Source organism: Vipera ursinii, assembly GCF_947247035.1.
Source record: "Vipera ursinii genome assembly, chromosome: 5".
Lineage (NCBI taxonomy): Eukaryota > Metazoa > Chordata > Lepidosauria > Squamata > Viperidae > Vipera > Vipera ursinii.
In genome coordinates, this window is record NC_139518.1 from 13,189,529 (window position 1) to 13,207,332 (window position 17,804).

The 17,804-nt window shown below is 37.6% G+C and overlaps 1 protein-coding gene across 4 annotated transcripts in view; it reads right to left on the reverse strand.

The window, feature by feature from the left end:
• The window catches only part of NAALADL2 (N-acetylated alpha-linked acidic dipeptidase like 2), a 474,305-nt gene that overhangs the window by 207,295 nt on the left and 249,206 nt on the right, over window positions 1-17,804 (reverse strand). Inside the window, exons 6-8 of one of the 4 annotated variants that reach the window (XM_083363589.1) lie at window positions 11,281-11,373; window positions 10,287-10,492; window positions 1,269-1,397 (exon numbers count right to left, since the gene is read on the reverse strand). In XM_083363589.1, the coding sequence (XP_083219715.1) occupies window positions 1,269-1,397; window positions 10,287-10,492; window positions 11,281-11,373 (428 nt within the window). Of the gene's footprint in view, window positions 1-1,268; window positions 1,398-10,286; window positions 10,493-11,280; window positions 11,377-17,804 lie in introns of all 4 variants that reach the window. The other 3 variants (XM_083363588.1, XM_083363590.1, XM_083363591.1) reach the window with 3 other exon arrangements.

Sequence of the window (17,804 nt, forward strand, 5' to 3'; positions counted from 1 at the left end):
GTTCCCATGTCTGGAAGTGGCCATGGTTGGAAACAATACTTAAAAAAATAGAAAATCATCTGCGACTACCAGCCTGTGTATACCAGAGGAGAGTTCAAGATTAAATAACCGAAACTCCTATCAGGCAATTTACGTTTGTACAGGCATTCTTACAAATATGTCCTTTGCTTCTCCTCCCCTATAAGCTTTGTGAGAAATGTAGGACAATCCACCATATCCCTTATTCTATTAAGTTCCAAATAATATGTTTTTTTCTATCATCCCCAACAAACAATATAATTTGGTATAGATTATTGCTTCTTCTATTAATATAGTTGAGCAGAATTTTTTTAATAGCAATCCAGCTATTGTTATCTTGCAACTGCTTCTACTGAGGTCTTTTTTCATTGTGTTTTAGAAAAAAAAAAGATGGATGGATACAACAACCCTGATAGCATCACCATTTCCACTTCTCATTGGTATTACAGAGTAGAATTTTTCCCCTCTTATTTCTTATGCAATTCCCTGTTGCCCTAAATCAGGAGTCTTGAAACTCGGCCCTTTTATGACGCATAAAATGACTCCTCAGCATGCCTGGCTGAGGAATTCTGGGAGTTGAAGTCCATGAGTCATAAAAGAGTCGAGTTTGAAGACCCCTGCCCTAAATCGAAGAGGAACATTGGTTTTTTTTTATTATTTTAATTCCATTTATATCCCGCCCTTCTCCGAAGACTCAGGGCGGCTTACAAGCTTAGCAGTAGCCTTCATTCTATGTATATGCCTGCTTATTAGGGCTTTCATACACACCCCAAGCGGCATTATTACAAAGTCAGCTTAATTGCCCCCAACAATCTGGGTCCTCATTTTACCTACCTCGGAAGGATGGAAGGCTGAGTCAACCCTGAGCCTGGTGGGACTCGAACCTGCACTAATTGCAGGCAGCTGGTGTTACTTAAGGAGGCATTAGCCCACTGCTCCACCAAGGCTCTTGTTATTGTTATCTTATTAGGGTTGTTCCTTTCTGAAAGCTCCAGATTTCAGAAGTGAGTTTTTCTTTTCTGTTTTCTTTAAGAAATATTATCTTGAGGATCTGATATCCAATTGTTTGATATCATGGCATATTGATTTTACCATGGAATTTATAGCATTCCAGGGTTTAAATATCTAATTTATGAATCATTTATCATTTGCACCCATTACTTTTGGAACTGTCCTGAAGGCTTAAATAATGCCAATTAAATTTGAATTATCATATCAAACCTACTGCATATTAGAAACATCATACTCACTTTTGTAATTTCAGTTGCTAGTTGCTGAACAGAAGGAGATGCTATGGAGGATAAAATGTCTTTGCCTCTTATTGGATCATGGAGATTCACATATGCCACAGCGTTCCTCTGGAGAACTGCCCTGAAGTCCTAAAACACAAATGTGATTAATAAGTCAGATCCTAATTAAGACCTGCATTCTTATTGTAGTCCTTTGAAATGTAGGAAAGGGAGAACACGAGTCATGTTTTTCCACCTCCTTCAATTCCCCAAGTAACGTTTAATTCAATTTTTATAGAATATCATTTTAGGAACTTGAAAGGAAGTCTTTATTTAATTTCTCTCTTGTGGGCTTATAATTCTATTTCTCAAATGAACAAAATGAAAAATGAGGCCAGAAGGATTTAAGAATGACTACAGTTCTAAGCAGCGAATCAGAACATTACATCCTCTGAAATAATAGGAAGTCTGTTTTGTTTTGTTTTTTTGGAAAAAAAATGCTCCTGTTCCGCATCACACTTTAAATATAAGAATTAGCAAACAAAGTGCTTGATTGTTTCCAACCAGGCACCCATATTGTACATGTGAGTGGCATCGTTTCTCCAATGTTGTCATTTTGTTATCTTTTTTGAAAACAAAGGCATATTTCAATTATTTCCCACTGTCTACCTAGTAATGAAGTGTTTGTTCCACAAAGAGGATCTTTGTGTTGAGCAAAAGGGGTATAACGCAATTACGTTTGATGCAAGGATGATTTGAAGTGGAACTAAATAAATTTTGCTTTCAGGCAATTGCAAGAATCCTTTGGAAACCTGGTTGCAACAGTTCCCTCGTTCCGTATTTTTCACAGCTTATTGTAATCCCATAATTCAGTTACAAGAATAAGGCTTTGGTAATGCTTTCATGTTGTTTACACTCAGGCCCAAGAATATCTGCACACTGCCAAGATAACTTCGATTTCAGAGCAGTCCAGCTTTATTGTAGGTGGCAGGTCTTTAAAATCCTGCCATTAGAGTTTGCAAGCTAAGCACAAAATATGCCTTTCGTGATTACAGGGGAGGTTATTAATTTATAAAGTATCTACTTGGAAAAAGCTATCCCTGCCAATAGGGCGAAAGAGAAAGAAAAGCGTTCAGTTCCAGTTTAGTTGTAAATTTTCTTTAAATGTCTATGAAAATATGTACCTACTGTGTTTCCTAAGATATTTATTTATTTATTTATTTATTTATTTATTTATTTATTTATTTATTTATTTCTTTATTTCTTTATTTATTTATTTATTTATTATTTAAATTTGTACACCGCCCTATTCCCGTAGGACTCAGGGCGGTTTACAGGGAAAAATTAAAAATACATAACATACAAAGTTAAAATCAATTAAAACTAAGATTAAATTAAGTCCCTGAATTTAAACTAAAACCCCATTAATAAGTAATTAAAACCCCTCAGTCTGGGCCAGACAGCTCAAAAAACCAGGTTTTCAAGTCCCTGCGAAATGAGCGAAGGTCGGGGGCAGTCCTGAGTTCCGTGGGAAGTTGGTTCCATAGGGCCGGCGCACCCACAGAGAATGCCCTTCCCCTGGGAATAACCCACCGGCATTCCTTGACCGGCGGTACCCTAAGAAGGCCCTCCCTGTGGGAGCACACAGGATGATGGGAAGTTGATGCCGGCAGCAGGTGTTCCCTTAGATAATCCGGACCCAAGCCATTTAGAGATTTATAGGTCATCACCAGCACCTTGAATCTTTGTCACTGTCAGATCAGGCCTTGATTTATATCTTCCTGCCTGGAGACTGGGCCCATTAGATTGGTATACCCCTGGTGAATGATGGATCCAGAGAGGTTTCCAAATGAGATGGGTTGTCCCTGTTGCTCTGCTGTATGGTCCAACTGAACCCTTGGTTGCCACTTGGAACAAGGTGGCAAATGAAGCCTTTGGATTGGATTGCACCTATCTGATCTCTCTTCTTGTGTGGATCCCATCACTCCCTGTGGTTTCCAATGGATTGAGGAAGATGAAAGGAGAAGAGGGACATCTAGACTATTATTGCTGTTCAACAAAAGACGAACTTGACCGAACATTGGTTAGAGTTGCTATTAAGGCCTATATTAGCGTGGAAAGGGTGTTGAACTGTTAGTACCTCTCCACTATTGTTGCATCTGCAGCTTGATACCCCACAGTCTTGTTTCAGGTGACATGTGACAATTTGCAGAAAGGGGCATGGATCACCTCTTACAGGGGTGTGTGGAGGAATTTGCACAGCAACTGTTAGAAGAGGTTCCTCAAATTCATCCCCATTTGGATCCTGCTCTTATCACAAGTCCAAAGAAGATGCTTGGGAAGAAGTCTCACACAACTATCTGGGAATGTTCTGAACTTCTGGGATCTGAAGAAGTGAATAGCTTCCTCAATACCATGAGCGTGCTATCTGCTCTTTTGATCCATGGCCCTGCTGGCTTGTCAAAGAGGACTGAGGGTGTTGTGTGCGTGAGTTCTGGTAGTGGTTAATTCTTTTAGTAAGGTGGATGTTCCTTTACCTCTGAACCAAGATGGTTTACCATCCCTGAAATCTACCATACAGAACCATTTTTAATCCAGTATCTCACCTCCCTTGGGGATAATGGTTTAAAAACAGAAAATGGTTTAAAAACAGCTTTGGGAAACCTTGGAAGAAGCAGATTATCTGGATCCTTTTCAGTCAGGATTCAGACCTGGGTATAGGATGAAAACAGCATTGGTCATGCTTTTGGATGACCTCTGGCATGGACAGGATAGGAATAGTGCATCTATCCTTTCGTTACTAACCTTTCAGTGGCTTCCAATATCATGGACCATGGTATCCTTCTGTATAAGCTCAGAGGATTGGAAGTGAGCAGCACAGTTTTATGCTTGCTCATCATCTTCTTGCAGGGTTGATTCTAGTCAGTGATGATTAGGGAGGAGAGGTGCTACCTTTGTCCTCTACTATGTGGGGTGCCATGAGATTTGGTGCTTTTCTTCTCCTCTTTAATATCTGCATAAGTCACTAGTAAACTCATCGGTCACCATGGGGTGAGGTATCATCAAATATAAATAATATATTAAATACAGTGTAATATATATATATATTTCTCCTGCCCCTGGCAATATAAGTGATGTCATAGTAAATTTCTTTACCTTATAAACTTCTTATATGCTTTCAAGGCTGTGAGGATCTGGTTGGGAAACAACAAGCTTCAGGTGATCCCTGGCAAAATTGAGTAGCTCCAGATTTTGGGGAACTCTGGTTTTAGAACTATGCCATCTTTGGTGCTAGATGAGATTACACTGCCCAGCCAGACACAGTGGTCAGTCTTGGGGTTCTCCTAGACTCACAACTCCTGCTTTATAAGGAGGCAAAAGTGATGACTAGGACAGCTTTTGCACTCTTTGTCATGTACTACAGTTGTATTTATAGTCCCGTGATGGCAAACCTATGGCATGCGAGCCACAGGTGGTACGCAGAGCCCTCTCTGTGGGCACGCATGCCATCGCCCCAGTCCTAGGCCTTCAGCTGGGTTTTATAAAACTTTTTCGCTTTAGGCTTCTGCCACTGTGTGCAAAAAAAAAAAATTCAATCAATCAATTTCAACTTCTTGCGGGAAAATAAAAATCTCGCAAAGTTGGAATTTATTGATTGAACTTTTTAGTCCCACCCAGTCTGCCATTACCACTGCAGCCATGCCCACCCAATGGCTCATGCCCACCCAATGGGCCATACCCACCCAATGGGCCACACCCACCCAGCACCCGACAATACATAAGTGGGTGTTAGGTTGCATTTTGGGCACTCGGTCTCTAAAAGATTCGCCATCACCCAGATTGTTGGGGGCAATTAAGCTGACTTTGTAATAATGCCGTTTGGGGTGTGTGTGAAAGCCCTAATAAGCAGGCATATACATAGAATGAAGGCTACTGCTAAGCTTGTAAGCTGCCCTGAGTCTTCGGAGAAGGGCGGGATATAAATGGAATTAAAATTTAAAAAAAATAAAGAAAAATAGTCACTCATGCTCTAGTCACTCCAGATTGGACTATTGCAATGAGCGCTACATGGGGTTGCCTAGCAGAGTACCCAGAATGCAGCAGTACAGGCTGTTATGTTTGCTCCATAAGCTGAACTGGCTGCCAGTTCATTTCTAGGTCCAACTCAAGATGCTGGTTTTAACCTTTAAAGTCCTTCATGACATGGAACCAGGCTATCTGAGATTACATCAGCCTGTCTCTCCTAGTTACATCAACCCACCCCATTAGATCTGGCAGAGAAGGCATGCTGTGGATATCAACCAGAGACCTATATACAAATGTATACATGTGCCTTGTCTGCCATGAGTTCACCTTATGGAATATTCTTCCCACCAATATTAGGTTAGCTCCATTGCTTTTGATATTTTGAAAATCTCTCAAGATCTGGTGATATTCTCAGGCCTGGGGCTCCCAGGGAACTGGAAACATGTTTAAATGGCTCCGTTGCTTTATGAGGCATTTTTATTCCCTTTGCCCCAATATTTTACAATATTCATCTTTTAATGTGGATTTTTATATCTTTATATAAGGGTACTTTTACATTTGCTGTTTTATTTGATTGTTTTAAACTGCCCTGATTTGGCTTTTGTGAGATGGATAGTTATACAACTTTGGTTATTTAATTAATAAGGTTTTAGTTTCTTTATATACCTTTTCTTTATGTCCTAATATGTATGTGTGTGTGTGTGCGCGCACATTTGTACATTTTTGTCAGCATGTTCACAATCAACCTTTTATTCCTTTTCCTTTTGTTTTAGAACTGCACAAACTTGATAAAGTGCCCAAGCAGAACTACATTTGTAGTTCATTTCCCATATTATGAGAATATTTTTTTAAAACACTGCATTCCTAAAATTCCAAACATGTGGGGCTTGATAAATAGTCCTATCTCAGATTTTTATCCCCCCCCCAGTTAATCTGAGAAATAGAAAAGTATACTAATTTTCAGCTAACAAACCTTTTACTAAGTAAACATGAAAAGATTGATACGAGCACTGATTTTATACTTTAAGGTAAAGGTAAAGTCGTGTCTGACTCTAGAGGACAGTACTCATCCCTGTTTCTTAGCCAAGGGAGCCAGGATTGTCCGAAGACGTTTCCATGCTCATATAGCCAGCATGACTATAGACCGAGGCACATGGAACACTGTTACCTTCCCATTGAAATTGGGAACTATTTATCCACTTGTACAAATGGAGCAGCGGGCTAATGCCTCCTTAAGTAACACCAGCTGCCTGCAATTAGTGCAGGTTCGAGTCCCACCAGGCTCAAGTTTGACTCAGCCTTCCATCCTTCCGAGGTAGGTAAAATGAGGACCTAGATTGTTGGGGGCAATAAGCTGACTTTGTATAAATGCTGCTTGGGGCCCCCCGAAAGCCCTAATAAGCAGGCATATACATAGAATGAAGGCTACTGCTAAGCACATTGATTTGTGCTTCTTAGATTGTAAGCTGCCCTGAATCTTCGGAGAAGGGCGGGATATAAATGGGATAATTTTTTTTTCATGCTTTTGAACTGCTAGGTGAGCAGGAGTTGGGACAAGTAACAGGAGCTTCCCTTGTTAGGTCTCGAACCCAAACTATTAGATTTCCAGCTGAGAAGCTCAGCATCTTTATCCAGTGAGCTACCGTGCCCCCTTTATACTTTAAAACCCTTATTTATTCATTATTGACTTACATCAGCAGCTCAGAAACTTTTAGAGGAGGTCCTGGTTTCGTATACCATTTGCCTAATATTAGTTAATGCCATGGAGAAAAACCTCATCTAAAGTTCTCCTGTTTTGTTGAATTAGCTGTCTTCTGAGATATACTAGACACCTACAATGCTGATGTCTTTCAGGCATCTTTTAAAGATCCATCTTTTTATTTCCCTCTGCGACCACTTTGCTTTGCATTTTCTAATGGCATGCTTTTAATTCTTTTTTATTCTTTTAAAACTCTTTTTAGTCTGCTTTTATCTTCCTTTTATCTTTATTATTTTGATAAAGAGCTTTGGTTTTTTTAAAATGAGAAACAGTACATTCTTTTGAATTTAAAAACTAGTGCACAGAATAAAAACAGTTTGGCTAAATTACTAGGTAAGTCTGTGGAAAGATAAAATATATAAGTGATTGACTGATTTCTGCAGAACTTCTATCAATGACGATTCTTTTATCAGAATCTATTATGAATGTTGCGTCATAAAAGCAAGAGAGGATTAAGGAAGGGACCTTGTTTGTATCTTCTTTTAATATGTAAACTCTGAACCTCTGAACATATGGTTTTATGTATTTGTTCAATGTTTTAGCTTTATTGTACACCACCCAGAATCACTTTTGGTGAAATGGATGGCTATATAAATTCAATAAATAAATACAGTATTGACTCAAAACTACTAGATTGAACCAATAAATGTCCATTAAAACTGAATTGCTTGGCTTCTTTACAATAAAGATGGAATTTACTTTTATTCTGCTTACATTATTCAAACCCAACAGGCTGGTATATATTTGACTTAAATTTTAATATTGTCCATCTCCTTTTTCTCTCCTGGAAGTTTTATTGTCTGATCTGTCCAACAAGCAGGTACCAATTAGTCCTGTTAGGCATATGATTAAGCCTGCCTGGTTGGGTTGGAAATATATAAGCCATGATGTATGATATCACTTTAAATGTGATGATTAGCCAAGGGTGTGTTTGCCTCCCAACGGCCATAAGAGGGAGCTAGGGACGTAGTTTCTCTCTCTCTGCTCTTGCTTTTTTTTTCACTGTTAGTTACTCTGTTACTGCTATTGTTGGTTTGCTACTGTGTTAAACCTGAACAACTGTGTTTTGACCTTTGGACCCGTAAGAAGACTTTGTATTTGGAATACTCCTTGGACTGTTACTATCTTTACATGTGTATGACCTGGACTGTTTTTTTTTTTGACTGTGCTTTGTATTACACCACAAAGTAAAGTGTTTTGTTTTTCACACCTCAGTGTATCTGTGTGGTTACTGTGTGAACTTTGCTGCTCTCAGTACCTTTTTTGTCTGTGCAACTTCTTGTTAGCTCAAGGAGATCTCTGCACAATTCCTGACAAGTCCCTTACCTCGATTATCCTTATGGCTTACTTAGTCAGTTCCCTCTAGTCATTGATTGACTGACACACTGTCTCATTAACTATTTTTGTACTCTTACTGGATTCCATGATGCATCTAGAAAATAATTTCCTTTTGCTAAATTCAACATTCAGTTGACACAACTTAGTGTCTGTTTGCTGTTAAAGAAGATTATAATTTATATTTATATTTATTTGATTTATATACCACCCTTCTCCCGAAGGACTCAGGCCGGTGTACAGGGCAATAAATACCAAAAATACAAGATACAAAAATTAAAAACAAATTAAACAATTTGTGCCCGATACAATAAATTAGTTAAAATCAATAATTGAAACCCCAAGCCCATCAGACCAGGCCGGCAATTGACTACAAATTAGAATAGGATGCTCCAAAAATACTGATTAATCAACTGAATTGTTATGAAATAATAGCTCTAAAATGATCAGTTTTTATCTACACGTGTTTTGATAACTTTATTCTTTTTAATTTAATTTAATTTAATAACATTTATTATTTTGGTGGTGCTAATTTTCTCTTGCTGCTAAATAAATTGCTAGGGCCAGAAAACAGCCTATAATATATTACTAATCAAACACCTTATTTTTATTACAAGTCATCCTTGACTTATCAACACAACTGAGCCCAAACTTTCTGTTGCTAAAGGAGACAGATGTTTACCTTCTTTTTATGACCTTTCTTCTCATGCTGTTAAGTGAATCACTGCAGTTTGTTAAATTAGTAACACAGTTGTTAAGTGAATCTGGCCTCCCCATTGAATTTGCTTATCAGAAGGTCACCATTAATTTTGCAAAAGGTTACATTGTTAAGTGACACTAACATGACTATACAGTAGGTCAGGGGTCTTCAAACTTGGCAACTTTAAGACTTGTGGAATTCAACTCCCGGAATTCCTCAGCCACAAGTTGAAATCCACAAGTCCACAAGTTGAAGTCCACAAGTCTTAAAGTTGCCAAGTTTGAAGACCCTTGGTACAGGTAAATGGAGACTCACTTATTTAGGCCAAAAGCATCTAAAAAAGGCTAAATCATGGCAACTGGACCAAAGTTTATCAAAACTGAGACATTTTGTTACTTATCCAAGTAAATTCCTCAGTCAAAATAAATATTTGGTTAGGCAAAGAGTCAGAGAGCCATTGGAATGTAGTAACTCTTACTATAATGACTGCAGGGGTTTGTCCCTAAAATGCAATATGAACAGCAGGACAAAAGTTGCCATGATTTAACCTTTTTAGATACCAAGATGACTCTTCAGTCCTTGGCTAGAACAAGAATCATTGGAATCATCCCTCAATTAATTAGATAGTGATATTGATTTAGACAATAATCATAAAGGCAATTGATAAAAGCTGTACATCTGGGGAATATTCAGATATCATGGCCCTCTCTTTTTTTTCACAGATACCACTGCTTACTCATTCCTCCTTCTGGGTACAATCACTGAACACATAAAGTAAACAGGAGATGCAACTTAGACTTAGCTTTCACTCAACTGCATGTTTAGAAAACATGTCTGAGAAGTTAGAAAAGAACACATTCAGAGAATAAAATTTAGCAACAGGAGACCAGGAAGATCCGTAGGACATATCAAATAATAATTATTATCCTTGATATTGGCAACTCTAGATCCGGCACAGTGGTTAGAAGGCAGTACTGCAGGTGATTTCTGCTGACTGTTGACTGCCAGCAGTTTGGCATTTTGAGTCTCACTGGCTCAAGGTTGACTCAGCCTTCCATCCTTCTGAGGTCAGTCAAATGAGTACCCAGATTGTTGGGGGCAATAGGCTGACTCTGTAAACTGCTTAGAGAGGGCTGTAAAGCACTGTGAAGGGGTTTATAAGTCTAAGTGCAAGTGCTATTGCTATTGTATGAAGAAAGAAACCTGTAAAGATTCTTACCTCTGCCCATTCGTAGGAACCAATCTTGCCAAACATGGTTCCTCCCCATGAACAGAAAATGATGGTCCGCTCAGGCCTCCAACCTTTCTTCACCTTCCTCATCAAGGCTTGGATAAAGGCAGTCATTACTGCTGTGCCGTGTGCCCACTGCTCACTACTGTAGCCAGGCAAACTGCTGTGGTGGCTGCCAACTATGACATATCTATCTGAAAAACATAAAGCAAGCCAATGCTTTTATTAATGAAGCAATGCAACCTTATCCTTCTTGGATAAGAAATGAAAAGTCTTTAAAGAAAAACCAGAAAGTCCATTTGCCTCTTGAAAAAAGCACCTTTGGGACAGCCATGACTGAATGACTAAGAACAGGGCTTTTTTTCTCATAGAACGCTCAGAACGGAGTTCTGGCACCTTTTTTGGACGGAACCTTGTAGGGTAGGCAGGTTGTATGACGTGTGTGAGTTCCAGCACCTTTTTCTTTTACAAAAAAAGCACTGACTAAGAATATCCATAGACATATATTTCTGGAAGTAACTCAAATAGCTCACTATATTTAAAGCGAGTTGAAATAACTGGTGATCATTGTCTCCTGCTTTCTGTTTGCTAAAGGTCTGTAATATGAGGTATCTTATCTGGCAAATGTGACTTATACCAGAGATCTTACTCAGATATGAAATGGTTAAACTAAATAACAGTAAACTATAGTACATCATGTGGAATGTGCTAAGAAGATGTATAATGTTTACACCAGTGTTTTTCAGCCTTAGTTTCATTAATGTGTGGATTTCACTCCCATAATTATTTTTCAGACAGGTGTAAGTGCTCAGTCTGGGTAACTATATAGAACAAACTCTAAAAATAATAGGCTGTTGTATATAGTTTGAAGGTTAAGTGCAATATGCTGTCCAGAATAAGTTATGAAATTCTGTTCTTGTTCAGTAATATGACAAGTGATTTTTGCAAAGGTTAGCAGATGGAGAAATAAAAATAAACCTACCAGGAACTGTGGCTCCTTTTAAATAACCAACAACACTGGATATTGCTTTATATGTTGGCTGAGTTTGAATATTCAAAGTCACAATTTTCCTTTCTGCTAAGAGAAAAAAAACCAAAACATTTTATTTTGGATTCATCTGTAAAGTCTTTAAGAAACCATATGCAACTTTGTCTACCCAAAGTTACCACTTGAATTTTCAAAACTGACAAGAATTTTGTCCATTTTTGATTATTTTATTTTCTTAATACGTTATAGTAAAATACATCTTTATTAATCAACATCTAAGGAAAAATAGAATGGGAAAATATTGTTTTATTTAGGGATTTTCTGATTTACCACATAATTCAGTGATTTATTTATTTTAGAGAATTTATATAGCTGCCTGCTCACTCACACTCTGTGTCAATTACTTGAAAGTTATCAAAACTATACAATATTCTGAAAATGTAAACAGTATGAAAGAACATGAAGCGGATAAAATGTGCATATTGCGGTAAAACCTTGTTAACAAAAGGAATATAGATCACTTAAGTAGATACATAAGTGTAAACAGTTTTAAGTTACTGAATGGAGCAGTTCTGTCAGTTCTATCATTTTGGCATAAATTCTTTCAGTAGCACTTTATCTGTAAAAACATATTACTAATCAAACTGAAGCAATTTTACCTTATTACACAGGTTCAAGGGATTTAAAATAGGTCCTTTTATCCAGGCCATTAGTATTTTAATCATTTGATCTAATGACTGATGATTTCTTTTTTTAATGATATTTTTATAATTATGATTGCTTTATTACATTTTTATAAGCTTCCTAGAATTATCAGGGTTTGGAGCATCATACACATTTTAAATATTTTAAAACTTACAAATGAGTAATGTCAAAAGCAGAGACCTAACCAAACATCATAAATATAATATTGAATAAATTCTTGTGCTGGTATATCTAAATAAGATTTTTTGTAAAAAAAATACAATACTATCCATAAGAATCAAAATTTAAATTTCAAGCTACATGAGCCAATTGTACTCTGAACATAAATGGAAGCCTTTTTAGTTTTAAAATAGGATTGAATAATCTGAATAGTGGTTGCACTTTAAAGTTTCTTTCATACTTTATCCTGCAAGAACAGGATGATTTATGATTTATGATTTTATCAGAATGGTGATTTAGAACGGAGGGAACCTTAAAATGAGTTAATTGAATTCACCATTAATGCCCCAGTTTGCATTAAGTTGACCGAAACATGCAAAACATTGTAGTTTTACTTTTAAATCATAGTAGTGTTCCAACAGACAAATCCTTGTGGTGTTCCAACAGACAAAAATGGATCTGAGAAGCTAAAATATTTTTTGCGTTGTTTTGTGTGTGGGGGAGAGAGAAATATAGCAAATATGTACCAGAGCAAGCTTAACAGAAACACAGGAAGAACTAATATCCACAAAAGCAGGCTAGGAAAGGAAGAATTGTAGTGATGATAGCTAAAAGTTAACCACTCTACATATTCTTGGTTGTAGGGGACATGATGGCACAGTGGTTAAAGATGCTGAACTTGTCAGCTGAAAACCTGATAACCTGCATTTGAGACCCAAGTTCTATATGATGGGGTGAGCTCCCATTATTTGTTGCAGTTCCTGCTCACCTAGCTGTTCAAAAGCATGCAAGTGCAAGTAGATAAATAGGTACCACTTTGGTGGTAAAATAATAATAATAATAATAATAATAATAATAATAATAATAATAATAATAATATAATTATAATAATATAATTATAATAATAATAATATTATTATTATTATTATTATTATTATTATTATTATTATTATTATTATTATTATTATTATTATTATTATTATTATTATTATTTTATTTGTATACCACCCTTCTCCTGAAGGACTCAGGGCAGTGAACAGGGAAAACATATAAAAATACAAGAATACAAACATTAAAAAAGATTAAACAGGTGCCCAGAAGCTAAGAACAATAAATTAAAATACATTAAAACAATATTAAAATCTAAACCCATCACCCATCAGGCCAGGCCGGCTTGTTTGAACAAGTAGGTCTTCAGTTCGCGTCGGAAGGAGAGAAGGTCGGGCGCCATCCGGAGCTCAACCGGCAAACAGTTCCACAATTCCGGCGTGCCCACAGAGAAGGACCTCCCCCTGGGGGCCACCAGGTGACATTCTCTGACTGGTGGCACCCTGAGGAGGCCCTCTCTGTGGGAGCGCACAGGGCGGAGGGAAGTTGATGCCAGCAGCAGGTGATCCCTAAGGTACTCTGGATCCATGCCATGTAGGGCTTTAAAAACCATTACCATCACCTTGAATCTCACTCGGAAGACAACTGGAAGCCAATGCAGCTCACGGAGCAGAGGTGTAACATGGGAGTATCGGGAGACTCCCAACACAACTCTTGCGGATGCATTCTGTACCAGTTGGAGCCTCCGAGTGGTCCTCAAGGGCAGCCCCATGTAGAGAGCGTTGCAGTAGTTTAAACGAGTTTTGTGTGCCTCAGCATATAATCACATGAACAGAGAAATGTCTTCGAGCAATGCTGGCTCCCTGGACTAAGAAACAAAGATAAAGCACCGTTCCCTAGAGTCGGACAAGAGTGGATAGGGGAAACCTTTAACTTTATAATCTTGGTTAGCAAAAAAAAGTCAGGCTAGAACATTTCTCTGTCCATTTTTTTCTTGATCTGTTAGATCTTGCTTTGAGTGCTGAACATTATCTTGCCTAACAGAAGCATCCCTATTTGTATTTAAAGCAGTGTTTCCAGTAACATTTTGACTTTAGTTTCATTTATATTCATTATAGAGCCTTGGTGGAGCAGTGGGCTAATGCCTCCTTAAGTAACACCAGCTGCCTGCAATTTTGCAAGTTCGCATCCCACCAGGCTCAAGGTTGACTCAGCCTTCCATCCTTCCGAGGTAGGTAAAATGAGGACCCAGATTGTTGGGGGCAATAAGCTGACTTTGTAATAATGCCACTTGGGGGTGTGTGAAAGCCCTAATAAGCAGGCATATACATAGAATGAAGGCTACTGCTAAGCTTGTAAGCTGCCCTGAGTCTTCAGAGAAGGGCGGGATATAAATGGAATTAAAATAAAAAAATAAATAAAATTACTAGGATCACTTAAAAGCAAGGGCTATTAAAAGGCCAATAAAAAGGATCTAGAATAAGAACTTAGAGCTGATGATGAAAGTAGTTTTATTGTACATCAATTATTCTCTGGTTCATTTCTGCTTCCCTCTTCCAATTGGAGGTCTGCAATCCAATCTGCTCATCACCCATATTTTAGTTAATTTCAGATGACTTTCCTCCCCTTAATACATTCTTCCCAGAGCTCTTTTTGAAGTTCGGTAAAACGTTGGTACTACTTCACCTCCCTAATCAATATCACTCGTAGCCTGAACATCAGAAATAATTATACTCACATCATTAAGTCAAAATGATACTTTATGGGAACATTATTTCATCTTTAGTCTCAGGTACAATTATCTATTTCATTGTTCCTTTCCCCCCCCAATAGTCTTGTTTCTTGGTCTCATCCAACAAACATGCAGGATTTGTTAATTGGGAAAGACTTACAAGAAAAATAACCTGCCTGTTTGTCTTTATCAAAACAACAACTCCTTTCAAGTTCATGTTCCTAGTATCTGATAATGATTTGTTTTAAATACTAATTGAACCTTCCTTCCTTCCTTCCTTCCTTCCTTCCTTCCTTCCTTCCTTCCTTCCTTCCTTCCTTCCTTCCTTCCTTCCTTCCTTGTTTCCATCCTTTCTCTGTCCCTTCCTCTTTCTTAAGCTAAGAAAAACCAATAGCCTTATTAGACATTGAAAGAGGAGCAACAACAAATAGAGTTTTGTCCTTTTTTCTCAGCAAAATATGATGTAAATCATGGGATCATCAGAAGAATATCAGTAACTTTAGGCAATATTTTACGTATTCAGCACCACCCCTCTTTGGACTGGAAAGGCAAGGCAGTAATAATTAACCTGAAGTTCAAGATTATATATCCCTGGATATGTGTTTATGGAAGAGACACCTTTGGATTTTGCATCTTTGATGGTAGCTTTACTTTTTTAAACCTATTTTTAATGTTTTTCTCCTATTTCTGTTCCACATCACTGACTTATGGTGACAGGAAAATCAGAGATATCATAAGAGGGCCACAAAAAAAATAAATATATTTCAATGTGGTACATTAAATTATGGAATCATCATGTCAACAGTGTGTCTTCTGTACTGACTAGTCCTAATTCCACCTTTGATGGGCAATATTGCAAGAAACTGTTCCTCACCAGCAACCAGATCAGATAATAAAACACAAAGGCATATTGTACAGTGACATGAGTTCATTTAAAAGCTTAGTATGCCTAACAAAGACTCAAAAGCTCTCAGTGGAGTATGGAGAAAAAAATAAAGTTTAATTTTCTTTAAATTGTTCTGACAGCCAATCTCATGTTCTACATTAGACATCTGATGGAAATCTTGATAACTTTACCTCTTTATGTTCCAGGAACTGTCAGGGAAACTTCAAGTTAATACAACTTGAAATATTCTCTTTATCTAAGCCATAAAGCTACTGCACCATAAAAGGACAAAAATGAATTGTTGTTGGGTGTTAACAGTTATAGTTTAACTTCATGCTTTGGGGAGCCTTTAATTCCAAAGCCACAACATACTATAAATCCAATACGTGTAATCTGTGTTCCCTTGCAACTGTTGAACTCAACTCAAGGCTGTGGATAGATATGGAAGTATGTGAACAGCTAAACTACAGAAAGACAGCATAATTTAAAAATTCTCTACTACTACTTATTTAGCATATGATGAGAATATGAAAAAAGAAGTAAATATATACACACAATCCACATAAGTATATACAAAACTTCTGTGGGGGTACAGCAATGGCCTGATAACCAATTCACCTATCCAGGTAATTGCCTCTGGTATTGCTTCATGCAGATCTTCTAAGGAACTAGAGAACACACGTTGTGGGCAATCTTGCACAATAAGTTTAATAATTTAATAAAAGTCTCAATGATAACAGCTTAATATACTGACTATTAAGACAGCTGAATATATTGATACTACATGAAAATATTGCATATACGTGTCTGTCTCATATCTGTCTCTGTGTTTAATATTAAATCTAATTTTTAAAAAGTCTGTATTATATATTTGGAATAACATTAGCAATAGCACTTAGACTTATATACCACTTCATAGTTCTTTTTACAGCACTCTCTAAGTGGTTTACAGAGTCAGGATATGGCCCCCAACAATCTGGATCCTCATTTCACCAACCTCAAAAGGATGGAAGGCTGAGTCAACAACCTTGAGCTGGTCAGGATCGAACTCCTGGCAGTGGACAAAATCAGCTGTAATACTGCATTCTAACCACTGCACCACGACAGCTCCTCTGATGCCTTCTGGAGTATCTTGCCAGAAAAGGTGAGTTCTTTCTTCACACTTCCGACTTTCTGGAAGGGCCTTAAACCTGCTCTACTAATTGACTGTGGTCCCGATGAAGGCATGCTATACTGGAGGTCATTGAGAAGACAAAAGCTCAACTCCGTACCATTTCTAGTCTATATTTAATTGTTGCTAATTTTAATGGTTTTATATTTAAGTGTTTATGACACTATAAGCAGCCCATAGTCACTTTGGTTAGTGAGATGGGCAGCGTACAAATTTGATAGATATATAAATTTTAAAGTAATAAATAAATAAGTATTTAACCCACTGAAGTTTGATCCACGCATGTATCTGGTAGTTGAGTTCCATCTTTTAGGATGGGGGAATGAGTAGTGCTAGAGAAAGTCATAGAGCAGAGGAGACAGGACACTGTATTGTTAGTGACAATATGGTCCCTCAGGTGAATGATGATGTCCTTAGCAAAATACCAGGAGCAAGCCTGTATCTGTGCCTGCTTAAAGAGATTCACAAGATTCCTAGGGGAATCCTTTATAAATAATAAGTCTAGATTGTTCCCAGGGAGCCTCAATGCAAAGATTTATCTGCCTGGTGTTTTCACTGTGCTCATTTAAAATGCTGTCTATTGCTGTGCCAAGCCCACAAGCTAGTGGTGGGATTTAGCCGGTTCACACCACTTCGGCAGCTACTTTTTTGTTCCCCATGCCCAGAACGGACTTCCAGAGGTGGCATCCACACAGAGAACTGGTTGTTCAGATATTTGAATCCCATCAATGGTGCAAACTAATAACCAAGCTAGCTTGGGAAGAGAGTTACTAAAAAAAACCCTCAAAAGTATTAGGAAGGATATACATTTAAGTAGGACATTTTTAAGACCAGGCATCCATAAATGTATTGTGTGCCAAAGATTATGATTTTGAATGTTCTCTCTGCCTTTCCACAATTCAGAACAGTGGAAATGCCATCAAGCTGAATTTCAGGTGAGAAATACAGGGAGTCCTTGACTCACAACAGTTTGCTTAACGACCATTCAAAGTTACAACAGACTGAAAAAAAAGTGACTAATGACTATTTTTCACACT